General features: G+C 39.2%; 2 protein-coding genes across 6 annotated transcripts in view; one reads left to right on the forward strand and one right to left on the reverse strand.

The window, feature by feature from the left end:
* The window catches only part of Lmbrd2 (LMBR1 domain containing 2), a 73,973-nt gene extending 61,486 nt beyond the window's left edge, over positions 1 to 12,487 (reverse strand). The window contains exons 1-4 of one of the 5 annotated variants that reach the window (XM_017800341.2): positions 12,281 to 12,487; positions 4,218 to 4,377; positions 977 to 1,204; positions 639 to 736 (exon numbers count right to left, since the gene is read on the reverse strand). In XM_017800341.2, the coding sequence (XP_017655830.1) occupies positions 639 to 736; positions 977 to 1,150 (272 nt within the window). In that variant the 5' untranslated portion in view covers positions 1,151 to 1,204; positions 4,218 to 4,377; positions 12,281 to 12,487. Of the gene's footprint in view, positions 1 to 638; positions 737 to 976; positions 1,205 to 4,217; positions 4,378 to 12,148 lie in introns of all 5 variants that reach the window. The other 4 variants (XM_029567782.1, XM_017800342.2, XM_029567783.1 and 1 more) reach the window with 4 other exon arrangements.
* Positions 12,488 to 12,624: 137 nt separating this feature from the next.
* Skp2 (S-phase kinase associated protein 2) overlaps positions 12,625 to 15,614 on the forward strand; it is a 31,063-nt gene continuing 28,073 nt past the window's right edge. The window contains exons 1-2 of the mRNA XM_008842070.3: positions 12,625 to 12,831; positions 13,328 to 13,599. Coding sequence (XP_008840292.1) covers positions 12,788 to 12,831; positions 13,328 to 13,599 — 316 coding nt within the window. The 5' untranslated portion in view covers positions 12,625 to 12,787. The remainder of the gene's footprint in view (positions 12,832 to 13,327; positions 13,600 to 15,614) is intronic.

A 15,614-nucleotide genomic window follows, 5' to 3' on the forward strand; every position in this document is an offset into this window, starting at 1 on the left:
TATAACCTTTTGAAAATCTGAACTTTGTTCATTCTTCATGTAAAATTATGATTTTTCTTAATAATGAGCATTTTGAGAAAAATACCCTATATTCACAAAACCTCCTTGTTCTTTGTTTTTGGTTTTTTTAAAACAAGGTCTCATATAGCCCACACTGGCCTTGAACCTGCTATGTAGCTGAGGTGGGCCTTGAACTCCCAATTCCTCCTAAGTACTTGGACTCTAGGTATGTGCAAACATGCTGAGTGCTACCTGTTCTTTATGACAACCTTATAAATTAGATGAAAAGGAAAACCCTCACTCTTTTATACATTTATTCATGGTGCTAAAACTTGGGATTGTTTATAGTTCATTTTTTTAGATATAAGACAGAGATTGAGAGGAATAGGTTTTAGAATTTAGTAAGGCATAGAAACATACTAAAAATTAGGTATTCTTTAAATTTCTCACTACTGTCCTATACTGATATATAAAGTTTAGCTTTAAACAAAATGTAATAGAACAAAAATATTAGCAAAGGATGAAAGTGAGAGGAACAATAAGGAATGAGGGAAACATAAACGGAAAATCATTGGGTGATAAAATAATTTCATTATTATAATATTTATATTAAACAGAAAGTAGAAAAAAATTAATACCTTGGAGCTGGAGTAATGGTTGCATACACGCCCGTAATGTTGTTACTCTCCGGAGGGCTTGAATTGTCAGCGGCATGCCTGCATCGGTTATATATTGTCTAAAGCAACGAATCATGGTTTAAAAATGAGAATCAAAACCAGGGTATCTTAAAAAATCTAACTAATTTCTCTTTCTAGGTGACATTGTTTTAATAGTTAAATTTCTAAAACAACATTTAAATTTAGAATGCAGGGATAACATATAATTATTTATTTTAAAAAAATACAATATTCAAAACATAGTTCAAACAGTGATTACAACTGCCCTTTACATTGTAAAATTCAATTTCACCTCTTACCGTACTAACATCCAGAGGCAGAATGAAGACAATAAGAAAGCAGAGATACCAAGCAAACAGCGTGCCGACAATCACAAGCCTATGCTGTTTCTTAAAGTCTCCATATCGATGGAGCAGGAACAATGCCAGAAAAAAGACAAAAACAATCTCAAGTCCCAGAGCTGCGCCACTCATTATTGAATGTCCACTCTCCAGCCAAAGCTATTCATGTATAGTTCTGCACCATATCTGTTCATGGAGAAAAGTAAGAAATGAACATGTAACATAAACATGGGAAATGACCATCTGGAACCTTTATATTTATTAATGTGTTAATTACTAAACTCAGAAAAATCGTTACAAAACATTGGCCTCTGAATAAGATGAAAAGTGAACTTTTAGAGCACAACTTAAGACCCTGTCTTGGGAAAAAACATATATTATACCTTCAGGGGAAAAATACATACTAATAAAAATCATACTAGGTCTTAAGATATTAAAAATTAGTAAGTTCTTAATACTCGACTAGATTTTTGTTTTGGTATGGACTTTGTTTTTTTGAGACAAGGTCTTACTATGTAGCCTTGACTGGCCTAGAAGATGCTATGTAGATCAGGATGGTCTCAAACTAAGAGCTCCACCTGCCTCTGCCTCCTGATAAATAGTTTTAATACAATGTTTTTTAAGTTTACTTCTTTTCAAATTTTTATGTATTTTAATTTTATGTGTATGAATGTTTTGCCTGAACCCCCTGAACTAGAGTTACGGATGGTTGTTAGCTGTCATGTAGATGCTGGGAGGGAATCCAGGTCCTTTGTAAAAGCAGCCAGTGCTCTTAACTACTGAACCATCTCTCCAGCCCCTGAATTTGTTTCTTTATGTTATAAATGCTAGTAGAAATATTATATAACTATGTTATCCTAGGAAATTAGATATTTTGGCTATCTTAGGAAGTTAGATATTTAGTAAAGTAAATCATCCATACAGATCATTCATATCCAAGAATTTATGATTTTCTAAGAGGAAGTTACAAACAGAATCATTTGAAAGTAACTTCTTACTTGAAACATTTTCCTTTTGTGCTAATTTTAACAAGTCAATTTTCATGATTTAAAATTTGTATTAATTAATTTGAGCATTTGGGAAGCAGAAGCAAGTGGATCTCTGTGAATCTGAAACCAGTCTGATCTACATAGAGAATTCCAGGCCAGCCAGGATTACATAGTGAAACCCTGTCACAAAAATAAGTAAATAAATAAATAACATTTTTAAAACTGTATTTATTTACTACTTTACAAGCTACCATTTTCTACTTATCTATATAAATTTCACTTTTTAAAAAGAAAGTTACTTTCCTAGTTTATGTAAAAACTATCAATTTTATTTATTTATTTATTTATTTATTTATTGAAACAAAGTCTCATTATCTAGTCCAGATTAGCCTGGAACTCATGATACAATGCAGACTGGCCTCAAGCCCATCACTCTCCCACCTCAGTCATCTGAGTGCTGAGATTACAGACACATAGTACTATGAGTGGTCTTATCAATGTTTGTTGAATAAAGTCGTACTTTTTTACTTTAAAAAAATTTTTGAGACACAGTCTTGCTACACAGGCCAGGCTAGCCTCTAACTCACTCTGCAGTCTAGGCTTCTCTTAAACTGGTAATTCTACAACTTCTACTTTCTAAGTGCTGAATTAACACGTGTTTTGATTTGATTAAGATAGGGTCTCTCATAGCCCAGGCTGACCTTACCAGGGATGTCCGTGAATTCTTGATCTTCCCACCTCTACTTCCCAAGTTCTGGGATTAAAGCCAGGTGCCACCACACCAAGTCTGAAAATATTTTTTATTGTAAATGTTGACAATACAGACATCAGCAAATAGTTCGGTAAGTTTCTAATCCTAAGTAAAACAACTAACTGAAGACAGTAAGTAATTTTTTTTTTCTCAATCCAGAACTCACCAATTTGGTTACACAAGATAGCCAGTGAGCTTCTAATAGCTTGTGTCTCTGGGCCCCCAGCAATGAAGTAATAGACATGTGTCAACTTGCCCAGCATTTTGTGGGGGTTCTGGGTTTCTGAACCTAGGTCCTCATGCTTGCATGACAGGTACTCATACACTGCTTAATTCAAAGGCAATGTGAATTCCTTGCTACAATAAATTTTATAAATTAATATTTATTACTCTGTATTTTATCAAGTGCTACTCAAAAATTTAAATACTACATTCTAGAAAAAATATGTACCACAACATTTTTTAAGGCAAGCAAAGACCAAGTAAGTGACTATGGAAACTCAAGGTAGAGTGTGCTAATGAAACCTGTGACCACCTTTACAATCCAGCATTTAAAAACGCCACTCGATGTAAGCCCACGAATAACATAATTATTACCAGGAAGTTCCTTTATAATTTTACTTAGGTATTTTCTTATCTGAAACTTTCCAGTGCAAGGAATTTGGTAACAGTACAAAAGAGACTGAATATAAGAGAGTACCAAAAGAATTCTAAAGTATAGTAGACCCAAATGATCAAATATTATTGAAGCAAAAGAAGTGATGTTTGAGATGATTAGTAACAGAAAAATGCGCTTAACTGAAAAACTAATACAAACTTTTTATGTGGTACACAGACAAGAGATTAAGACAGTAGTGGAATACATGAAAACACCACACAGGTGGAAAGATTATGAGCAGAAGAAAACAACAAACCACAGTTAGAAACTGGTCATATTAATGTTTATACTATGCTTCTCAGTTTCTCAAACATAATTATGAATCTTTCAGTCCAGTGAAAGAAACTTTGGGTGGTTTTATCTGTTCTCATATTCACTGTATTATTCTGTCACTGCTATAACAAAGCCCTACAAACTTAATGATCTACAATTATTCTCAGAGTTTTGTGGATCAAAAGTCAAACACAGAGGCTGGATGTGGTCACGATGCACACCTTTGATCTCAGCACTCAGGAGGCAGGGGCAGGCAGATCTCTGTGCGATCAAGGCCAGTCTAGTCTATATAGTAAGCTCGAGGCCAGCCAGGGCTACGTAGTGAGACCCTGTCTCAAAAATCAAACAGAAAACAAAGCCTAGTCTCATAAACAAAAAGTCCAAGCACAGAACAGCTCAACTGAGTTCTCTGCTTAAGTTCTCAAGTTGTCAGCAGGGTTACCTTCCTCTCTGAAAAAGAATATAAGACTCTGTCATAGGAAAAATTTAGTTCTGCTGGTCAAGGTTCATTTGATAAACTGGGCCTACCTGGATAATCTAATCATATTTATTGGTTCCAGACGTTAGGACAAAGACATCTTTGTGTGTCCAGTATTCTGTTTACTGCATCATTTATTTCTCTTCTTTTGCCTTGTTATGACACAGGTAAAGTCCAAATAAACTGGAGAGTCATTGGATTTCTCTAAACCTAAATGAGAAAATAAAAGGTTTCAAGTCTGTATCCTTGATCTTGTACCTGAAATCAAATGAGGAACCATGTGAATTGGTAACACTCCCTATGGTTACTTATGAATCCCTTTAGCTTGTTCTAGTTGCTTTTCTCTCTCTCTCTCTCTCTCTCTCTCTCTCTCTCTCTCTCTCTCTCTCGTTCTCCTCTCTCGGGGGGACAGGGTCTCTCCATAGTCCCAGCTGGCCTGGAACTCACTATGTCTACCAGGCTAGCCTCAGTCTCAGAGATCCACCTGTCTCTGCCTCCCAAGAGCTGGGATTAAAGGCATGGACCACCACACCTGGATGATCTAGTTATTTAGGTACTAAATTACAGTTCATAAAATAATTGCTAATTTGAAACTCACATGATATTAATAAAAACACTCACTGCTAGTAAGGCAATTATGTATCAAAAGCCTTTTAAAAAACAAGTACACACCCTTTGTACCAGCAATTCCTCTGTAAACAACTTATTCTCAAGAAAAAACAAAATAAAAAGTTGAATAGAGGGACTCTAGATCATGCTGAGGAGACAGAGACAGATGGATCCCTAGGGACTGCTGGTCTGTCACCCTAGTCTCACCAGTGAGCTCCAGTGAGAGACCCTGTTTTAAAAATAAGGTAGCTAGAAGCTGGGCGTCGTGGTGCATGCCTGTAATCCCAGCACTCAGCAGGCAGAAGCAGGAGGATCCCTGTGAATTCAAGGCCAGCCTAGTCTACAAAGCAAGTTCCAGGCTAGCTGGGGCTATAGAGAGATGCTGTCTCAAAATGACAAAAAAAAAAAAACAAACAAAAAAAAAACTAATAATGATGTGGATAGATCTTAGAGAAGGCCCCAAGACTGTCACATCCCTAGAATAATGTAATTTCTTACTTTGTACAAAATATGTATCCTTATATTTACAGACAAATATCCAAGTTACCATTCATCAAAAATGCTTATTTTGTGCCAGATGGGGTCTATTACAGAATACCACAACTGGTCACAGACAGACATTATCTGTGAACTGCCCAAGCCTAAATGGTACATCTACAAAGCAACCTCTACACCTAAGGCTCACAGAACACAGAACAAGAAGAGGACACTAATGAATATCTCAATTCTCATCAATGAAGCTCCTTCATGTGACTGAGGAAAGGTCACAAATGGCCAAAGCAAGGAGGTTAAGTCTGAAGAATGCTGGACTCCTATACTAAGCTTCACCCACCCAAGGTTCAGGGACCACTGCAGATGAGGCGGTAGAAAGACTCTAAGAGTCAGGGAGGAGGTATATGACCATATGGAAATAGAGTCCTACAAGCTCCTGGGATGCTGCTCATAGGAACCTACAGCAATGGTGTCAGCATGTACAAGACCCATGCAAACTCAAGCAGACAAAAACCCAGCACAAAACTGGAGAAATGGACAGCAGACCCCAATCTTAGCTGAAGAAATATTGGCAACTAATTACTGCTGTGGGGAAGAGCTGATCTTCCTAAAGGGAGGGACTCTAGATAGGCTAACCAGACCTCAGTAGATGAACTTGCACTGAGGCATGCCTGGGGCACTGACTTGACACAATAGGCCTTAACACAAACGATAGAATGTATCAACACAGTGGGGGGGGGGCTAGAGGAAGGTGCCATTCGGGAAGATATAAAGATGATTAAGATTGATTATTGTATGAAATACACAAAAATTTAAAAAAATTTTTTTTAAAAATAAGGGAAACAGTGCTGAGAAACAACACCAGAGGTTGTCCTCTGGCCTCCACATACACACATATGCCTATACATCCACATACACACAGATGTGTACATATATGCACACATGCATGCACACACTCAAAAGAAACACCAAAATGGGAATAAAGATTGATTTATAATGTTATTTTTCACTATAGCATTACTCAAATATGGAAACACAGAACAATTTAAATGTTATGGTTGCCTGTAACAGTCCAGGAAATCCACCAGCCATATCATTGCCAGTTCACTTGCTGAGGAAAACAGTCAAGGGTTTCATAACTAACTAATCCTGCTGTTCTGGCCATGACCTATGGGACTAGGGATCAGGCCTGAGTCAATGGCTACCTGACAGCAACACTATTGCAAAGATATAAGAGATACCTTTATATATCAGAAGGGTTAGACTCTAAGGCGTATACTACAAACATATGTGTGCATGGACCAATATGTAGTAAAATTTGCAGTAAAAATTATTTATACTTTCTTCTTTATGCTTTCTTGTATGTGAATGTTAATTTATACTAATAAATTAACATTATTTTGTAATTTTAGAGTTATTTTAAAATCAATATAGCAACAATATATAGGGTTAAATACAAAAAAAGAAATCTAAATTTTGCTGAGTGTTAAGTGCCTAAAATGATAACTCTTTAAAAATACACATAAGGGCTAGAGAGATGGCTCAGTGGTTAAGAACACTGGCTGCTCTTGCAGAGGACCTGAATTCAATTCCTAGGGCCTACGTGGCAACTAACAACCTAACTCTCCAAAACTTCAGTTGCAGGGGAATCCGATACCCTCTTCTGACCTCCACAGGCACTGCGCAACACAGATGCACTTACATACATGCAGTACACTCATACACATTAAAATAAAAATAATATTTTTAAAAAATAAATTTAAAAAATACACATTTTATTATAACTTGGCAAACCTGAAAACACCAACCCTATTTGGCAATTGGGTAACTTTATGCAATTTACACTGGTAAAATGAGAATAATTACCCCACAGTGGTTGCTTTGAAGATCAAATAATACATAAAACACTAAGGAGTTGTTTCTGGCACAGAGCAGGTCCTCAGTAAAAGCTAGGTGCTAATCTTTGTTGTCTTCCAGAAAACACTACTACCTCAGTGGTCTCAAAGCATCAATTTTATCCCCAATAGTTCTTTTCCTCAAAAAAAAAAAAAAATAGATCTACTTATCTTAAAGGAAAGCACCTGCACTTTACTTCTCAATCTCTGTGGTTACCATGGTCCCAAGCATAAGAAAAAGGAAGAAATGAGCCTGGCTCACAAAAATTGCTCCCCCTTGGCTTTCTCAACAAATCAACAAATTAAAATTATCTGCCTCAGTCTACCTCAGTTCCTCTGGTTGCTGGGAAGAGACAAAACACATCTCAGAGCCATGTCAAGAAAGTGCAAATGGAACAGCAAAGTCAGACAGGAGGCTAATGTACTTCTCTTAAGCACATAATCAAATCAGGTGAACTATTATAGAATATTTGCTGTAACCATGTGTAACTTTGCAAATCTTTCCAAGGATCAAAGGAAAAATATGCTTTTGACCATAACAACTGATGACTAATCATATTCTTCAAACAATAAAATAACAAGTGTAGGGAGAAAAAAGAGAAGATGATATACTGATATTTGGAGGCATCTTAAGTTATTGTAGGTTGGCATTAATGCCATAGTAGCAAAGTTGATTTTATTCAAAATCAAAATGCCAATTCATTTATTCTATCAAATTTTGGTATCTGACATATAGCTATATTGCACACTTCAAAACACCAGGCCCAAGTGTGTTAAATATATAAACTCCATCTTGGTTTTTTCCGAATTATCAAGATGCTGTTCAATATTATTTTCAAATATTTTTATAATGGTTGCATAATCATCCTGCTAAAATTAAAGACTTGGGAGTGCTGTCCTCTGTGTATGGTTTGGCTGATAATGGTTCTTCAGGCTAAACACACTTGAAAAGGAAATTTTAAAGATTAAGGTAATTTTGGAATTTGAAGAATCCCAAATGTTTAAAGAGAGAGAAGATGGGACAAAGGATGAGCCCAAGAAAGAGAGAGAGGTGAGAACAGGAACTAGAAGAACTAACAAGAACATAGAAACTGCTAAAAATTTTGTCAAAACCCAAAATTCTGAAACTGACTGAAAATTCTCCAATTAAAGCCTAAGGATTCATCAGTCTTGGTAAAAGCCTTGAGCATGCAACTCTCTACCACTGAGCCATATCCCAGCTCTAAGTATTAATTTAAATAAGTATTAATTTGAATAAGTATCTTTACTCAGGTATGTGAGTAACAGCTCTACTCAAAATCTAACATTGAAGAATTAAAAGAACCGAAATGAGAAAGGAATGATAAAGTGAAAGCAAACAATTCTCTAGTGCTAATAAGAAGTCAGTCAACTATAACTATTATCACCATGTTTAAAGTTTTTGTGGCTAGAGTGCCATTCAGGAAAGAGCACAAAAGACTATTACTTTCACTCTAAAAATGTCAAAAAGTCATGTTTTGAGTTTGTTGTTGTTGTTGTTGTTCAACTGACAAACAAACCAGCTGCCCAGAATTCCAGTGTGGCAAGCCCCTCCCAGGAGGCAGAGAAATAAGCAGATTGTTTCATCTTTGGCAAGGTTTAAAAGATTGAGATAGCAACCAGGTCAATGGGTAAAGAGAACATTAACATTTTCATGAATTCTTAAGACTTTTAGGTATAGTACTTGTAAGACCTATTTTCATAGAGAATAATTCTAAGACTCTTTTCTAATAGAGTAATTTTTTCAAAGCAATCTAAGATTTAGTTTAGGCTTAAAATAGTCCAAACACTGTGCTAACATTTACTTGTTTTATTGAATTAGATCACACAATCTAGTGAGAAAAGATTACTAGGATCCTTACTTAATAAAGGAGAAAATGGCAGAGTAGATAAGAAATTTGTCCAAGTTCTCACAGCCAGTAAATGGCGAACAGACTCAAGGTGAGGAATCCTGAGCAGAGATGGATTTCAAGTACAGGTCCTCAATCCAAACAGCCTTTTAAATGCAATCTGTTTAAATAATTACTTTGGCTCACTTTTCATAAAGAATAACTTTAAAACATTATTTTTTCATGTGTATCAAGACAAAATGCTAAGAAAGTCACGTTCAATATGGATTTAAAATTTTTACCTTGTGGGTAATTTCTTCATTCAGACTACAGTAACCTAATTCTAGTTTCCATAGGAAAGTACAAAACAAAACAGAACAAATAAAACCCTTTTTGTTTTGCTCCAATGGGCCCATCACAAACCATTAAATCAAAGATTACTAAAGATTGCTTTGAAACTAAGTAAGGGAAAAGGATATTTCTGAAATTCAATAAGCAACTGAAAACTTTGCTGCTGTTTTTCAGCCTTAGTTCCCCTAATAACATTAGGGAGAAAAAAGCTAAAGCAATTTTTTAAGAGTTCTCTCTATGATGCAACTAAGGTTAAAAACATATCACATGCCGGGCGTGGTAGCACACGCCTTTAGCCCCAGCACTCAGGAGGCAGAGGTAGGCGAATGTTATGAGTTCGAGGCCAGCCTGGTCTACATAGTGAGTTCCAGGACAGCTGGGACTACAGGGAGACCTTGTCTCAAAAAGACCAAAAAAAAAAAAATCACATTTCTGCTTAATTATACCTCTCTGGTTTTGTCTGATTTTCAAAAATGAGACCAATTACTACCAGATATATGTTTGCACAGACATTTGTACATGCATAGATACACACATATAGATGCACATATATATTATAATCAATTAGTTTACAGGCATTTCTGGCCCCTCCTGTGCCCTGAAAATATTGATCATCTTGTAACTATACTGTGGTTTTGGTTGCAAAAATAACTGCTTTTGCCTTTTCCAAACACATCATGTTTCCCGATTTATAAAGTCATTTCACATTCAATTTCAAGCTTCCAAAGAGCACTAAAAATTATTCAACCTAATGTTATTTCCAGTTATAAAAATGTAATCATTTTGTCCTGGACACAGATTAATTCTAATGCTAAAAAATGCTATATGACATTAAAATGGAACACAAAGTGAGCTGAGTAAGAGTAAACTAATAAGATTAATCAGGAAACTAAAGCACTACATTAGCAGCCATCATAACGTAGTCTTTAAGAGACCAGAAAGTAGTCAGCACAGCTAGAAATCTCAAGCCTTCAATGAATATAATTTCTCTGCCAAAAAGAATCATGAGTGGCAATTTAAAGTTTTTTCACTGTATTAAGGGAACAGCTATGATTAGAAGGAATGCAAAGGGAAAACTATTTGGGCAGTGTTCTAATTTCAAAATTAATAGGCTCTCCTTGAAGTCCTAGAGAGGACTTTGTGTCCACTAATTCAAATATTTTAAGTATTCTAGTTCTTTGGGAATTCCTAGCCAAATCCAAAGCCGAACAAGGTTATATCTCATCTTTAAATTTAGGATTCTCTCAGGGCTGGAGAGATGGCTCAGTAGTTAAGAGCACTGGCTGATCTTGCAGAAGACCGGAGTTCAGTTCCCAGCACCCACAGGCAGCTAACAACCATCAGTAACTCCAGTTCCAGAGGATCCAATGTCCTCTTCTGGCCTCCATGAGCATTGCATGACATGGGACTTACAGGCACATAAAACAAATCAAAAAGGTTCAAATTTTTTAGAATTATCTCATCTATTAGATTTTCCCATCTAGAGGATCTTTGAGGTGTCTTCTCCACATTACTTTATATCTCAAAACTGTTCATTATCAGAGTGTTTAACTATTTTTGTTGTTTATTCTTTCTCTTTCATTAGTTTACAAGCTTGGTATGGTTCACGCTCCTGAAGAAAACTACAATTTTTTAAAGTAAATATTTTTTCTAATGAGTTGCGATCACAACAGAAAAAATATAGATTCAAATCAAGGCAAGCGATATCTCCAAGTAACAAAAGATAACTTATTGCCCCTCCCCGCCAAAAAAATCAGGTTTCATTTTAAGAATCTTGCCATATAGTAGCAGTTTAATGACTTGTGAGCACTTGGCCTGTAGCCTTCTTTGCTTCATTTCAATTAAAATCAATCTCTTCTTTGCACCAATCGCAATTAATTTGAGGGACTAATGCTTCACAATTCCTCCTTCCCGTCAAGAAGTACTTCTCAAGGCAAGGACCACGACTGAAACCAGCACATAACCAGATCAAGAGGGGTTTAATTTCGTTATAAAGCAAATTTCACCCCCTACCCCCCACCCCCAAGAAATACAAGGGTATGTGACACAGCACGCTGAACTGATATTCTAATGTTCTTATAAGAGGCTGGTCTGCTTACTTCTGAGCTTTAGAAATCCTCTTCATTTTTATTGGACTTGGAATGCATCCTCTTTCCCAATCCCCTGTCGCCCTGGAGTCACATTTGGGGTACAGTTTGCACATTGCATTTATGCAGGTGGATAAGGGTAACTCCAATTCAGGGGATCCCACGCCCTCTTCTGACCCCTACAGGCACTGCATGCACATGGTGCACTTACATGCAGGCAATACACTCAAACATAAAAATAATTAAAAAATCTTTTTTAAAGAAATAGGTTAACTGTGCCTAGCTTTGGACAGAGGCTCAGAGGGAGGCAGCGGACTGCGCCAGAGGCACTGCCACAGTTTCCAGGTGGTCCCAGCCGGGGCACAGCGTCATCTACCATACTTTGGTAGCACCTGAGAGACAGAGACGCAAAAGTGCAGGAGCTCTCCACCTCACGCCGTCACCATTGCAGTCTCCTGCTCCCCGAAACTAAGCCACGCTTCTCCGGAACTTCCTTTAGCTTAGGATGGCGTTCACGAGCTCTCTGATCTGATCTGATCTGATCTGCACTCCAGGCCCGTGGGATGCGCGCCGTCCCAGGCCGATCCGTAGGGATGAGGAAAGAATCTGGTCTACGGGCTGGATCCTCAGGGCCGCCCACTGCCAGGTGCACGAAGCAGCCTGGGGCCGCCTGGCGGGTGAAACACCCGCGGCCTCTCACCTGGCGCGCGGGCCGGTCAGTGAGAGGGGCCTCCGGGCAGCGGCCGCGCGGGGGTCTCCGGTCCTGTCTCCTCCGGCGCTCCACCCCGACCCCAGAACCCGACGCGCCTCACACGCTCCCCGTGAGGCTCACCTTTCGATTTCGCCAGACAACGTCTGGAATGGACTGGGAAGCTCTGCGACTGCCACAGCCCGCCAGAGTCAGAGACCCTCAGTAGCAGGCGACCGCGGTGGTCGTCACCCGAAGGCCTTTAGGCTTCGGGTACAGAAAACCAGTTCACAGACAAGCCGCTGACATTTCCCAGTCAGCCGGAGCTCCGCCCACTTCCGCTTCCCGGCCCTCCCCACAGTCCAGCCCTGAGCCGCGGGGCATTGTGGGTATTTGGAAGGTTCGGCCCTTGGGCGCGGGAAGGAAGTGGGAATGAGCCAGTCAGTCAACGAGACAGGCCCGGAACTACAATACCCAGCCGGCTGCGGGGCGGCAGAAGGCGGCCGCTGGAGAGCGGGCTGCAGAGCTCTGCGCGCGCGGAGGGAATGGAACGTTGCTAGGTCGTGGGTCTGGCTGCAGGGGCCCTGGCAGCTCGCTTCCAGCTACCGCGCGCCTGAGCTGGAGTTTGGGTGGAAGGGAGGTTTGCAATTAATGCACGCATTTAAAACGCCTGAACCCTTGGACGCCATGCACAGGTAAGCGGATTGGAAAAATGGGCAGAGCATGAATGAACCGTTTGAATTCTTTTAGGCCGCGAATATTGCCACTTGCCCAGATAATCTAATGTGAGTGGTTGCTTAGCCCCCTTTTGGAGAAAGGATGGATGGATGGATGGATGGATGGATGGATGCCTTAATATGGAGATCCGCTAGCCGTTTAATTTTCCTAATTAGGTTTTCCATCCACTATTGAGAATCACGGTATAATTGCCGTCCCTCTTGTTCCCTCCACTGAAAGAAATTATTGAGGCCTTGTACGTGATCATAAATCCAAAAGCCTTTCGAGTGGGGTGTGCGTGCGTTTCCGATTTCTTCTTTCATTCTTGGAAATTCGCTGCTGGAACATTAAAAATGCAATTCAGTGAGCTGCTGTGACTTCTCTACGTTGCATGCTTGACGCCTTTCGTTCCTACCTTTAGAATTATTTAGGGGTGTGTTTTCAGAAGGAATGAGGAATTGTGCCCTTCTGCAGGAAGCACCTTCAGGAGATTCCGGACCAGAGTAGCAACGTCACCACCAGCTTCACGTGGGGATGGGATTCCAGCAAGACTTCTGAACTGCTATCAGGCATGGGTGTCTCTGCCTTGGAGAAGGAGGAGGTGGACAGTGAGAACATCCCCCATGAACTGCTCTCTAACCTCGGCCATCCCCAGAGCCCCCCAAGGAAACGGCTAAAGAGCAAAGGGAGTGACAAGGACTTTGTGATCATCCGCAGGCCTAAGCTCAATCGAGAGAACTTTCCAGGTAAAGTATGACTGTAAACTCAGTTATGTAAGAGATGAACTAGTTTGTTAGTAATCCTTCCTTGAGAAACTTTTAGAAGGGGTACATTTCAAAATTGCCTGGTTCTGAAGGGGTTTTTTTGCTGTGAAATAAGGCCAATCATGCACGTCTCTGGGAATCTTTGTAGGTCTGTATCTTGTGGTGCACAATCGACTTGAAACGTTTAACCCGTGAGACAGGTTCCTGCTCTTTTCCTTAGAAGGGAATCCGCCTGCTCAAGATCACATAAAGTGATCTTGTGGGATTCCTTTTGTTTATCATCTGCTGCTTTGTACCCCTGAGTGGGCTTTCTGCCTTCATCACTTTAGTTATTTGTCAGTGCATTAGGAAAGCAAATATTAATCTAGGTCAAGACTTAACCTTTCGGCTCCATTTGCAAACAGGCTCTGGGTTATTATTTTCTATTACTGTGGCATTGTATTTACAGTCTTCCAGCCCTAAACTTAAGCCAATCTGATTCCCACGGTCCTTCACTATCCAATCAGTTGTTTTACTTTTCCCTCTTGTTTGGTAAATGTCTCCAGCTTTCATCGTCTTTTGCCTGAATTATTGTAATACATTCATTATTTCAGGCTTCTGTGTAATTCTGTCCCCCAGAAGTAAAATAGATTGCTTCTTTTGTGTGTCTTTTTGAGCGGGGGTCTCCCTCCAGCTGGCCTGGAACTCTGAAATCCTCCTGCCTCTGCCTCCCAAGTGCCTGGGATTAATCAAAGGTATGGGCCACCACTGGCAGCTCCTACAATTAAAACAGTGGAATTATATCTTAAATTATATCTTTCTTAGTGGCTCCCATTCCCTGATTTCTCAATGAGTGCCTCTGGGGTAGATCAAGACCCTGGAGCACTCAAAGCCATAGGTAAATGTAGTGCGTTGACCTGAGGAGTTCAGGGTGGTTTTTTTTTTTTTTTTTTTTTTTTTTTTTTTTTTTGCTAGTTGTTTAAAACAGTAATTCAACAAATATTTGGTGAGCTCATGCTATTTACTAAGCATTGTGGTGTGAGGATATAGCAGTGAGCAAAACAAGCATTTTTAATCTCAGCTTCCATTCTAGTGAGAAAATATAATAAACACAATGAATATATTTATTGTGTGATATTGTGTGATATTTTATGTACTGTGCTAGCCACTATAAGTGGCTAAAAACTAAAGAAGAGCAAACCAAACAATGCAAGTTCTTTTCTTTTTTTTTTTTTTTTTTTTTTCTTTTGGGACAGGGTTTCCCTATAGGCCCACCTGGCCTGGAACTCATTATATAGATCATTATATAGATCAGGCTGGCCTTGAACTCATAGAGATCAACCTGCCTCGGCCTCCCCAGTGCTGGTGCTAAGGGTGTACGCCACCATGCTCAGGAGAATGGAAGTACTAGAGTAGGAAGATAGCAGTTTCAAACAGGGTTTACACTGAAGTCTCAAATGGACAGTGACCTTTAAACAAAGACAAGAAGGAGGACAGGGAACAGGAGCATGCCCTGCAGTTGTCTCAGTGGAAAGAGCTTCAGGCAAAGGGAACAGCCATTGCAAAACCCTGGAGAAAAGGATGAACCGGGAAGATATATACCAATAGACTAGGAAAGGGAAGTCTGGCCACGAGTAGTGTTGAGCAGAATTGTGATGGGGCTTCATTGAACTCTTTAAAAGGACACATTGAAAAGCTGAGATTGAGCTGTAGGGGATAGAGAAGTTAGACACTTAATAAGAGATGTGGAGGGTGATAAGCAGTAGTCAGATTCTGGATATAACCTAAATTTAGAGACAGCAGCGTTATAGAGGGTATTGAGATTATCACTGAAATTGGGTGAATAATGAATGGAGAAGATAGAAAATAAAAGTGAATGCCTACAAAGCCAAGGTACATGAGTATATCCCTAAGTCTTCCCATGTGGCTTTATTTGCAGATGGGTTGATGGATGGATCAGTTGCTTGCTTGCTTTAAAACATGTTTTCTCAATGTTTCTTTAGGAAAGGGAGCATTGT

The sequence above is a fragment of the Nannospalax galili genome, unplaced genomic scaffold, assembly GCF_000622305.1.
Source record: "Nannospalax galili isolate Female #2095 unplaced genomic scaffold, S.galili_v1.0 scaffold139, whole genome shotgun sequence".
NCBI classification, from domain to species: Eukaryota; Metazoa; Chordata; class Mammalia; order Rodentia; family Spalacidae; genus Nannospalax; species Nannospalax galili.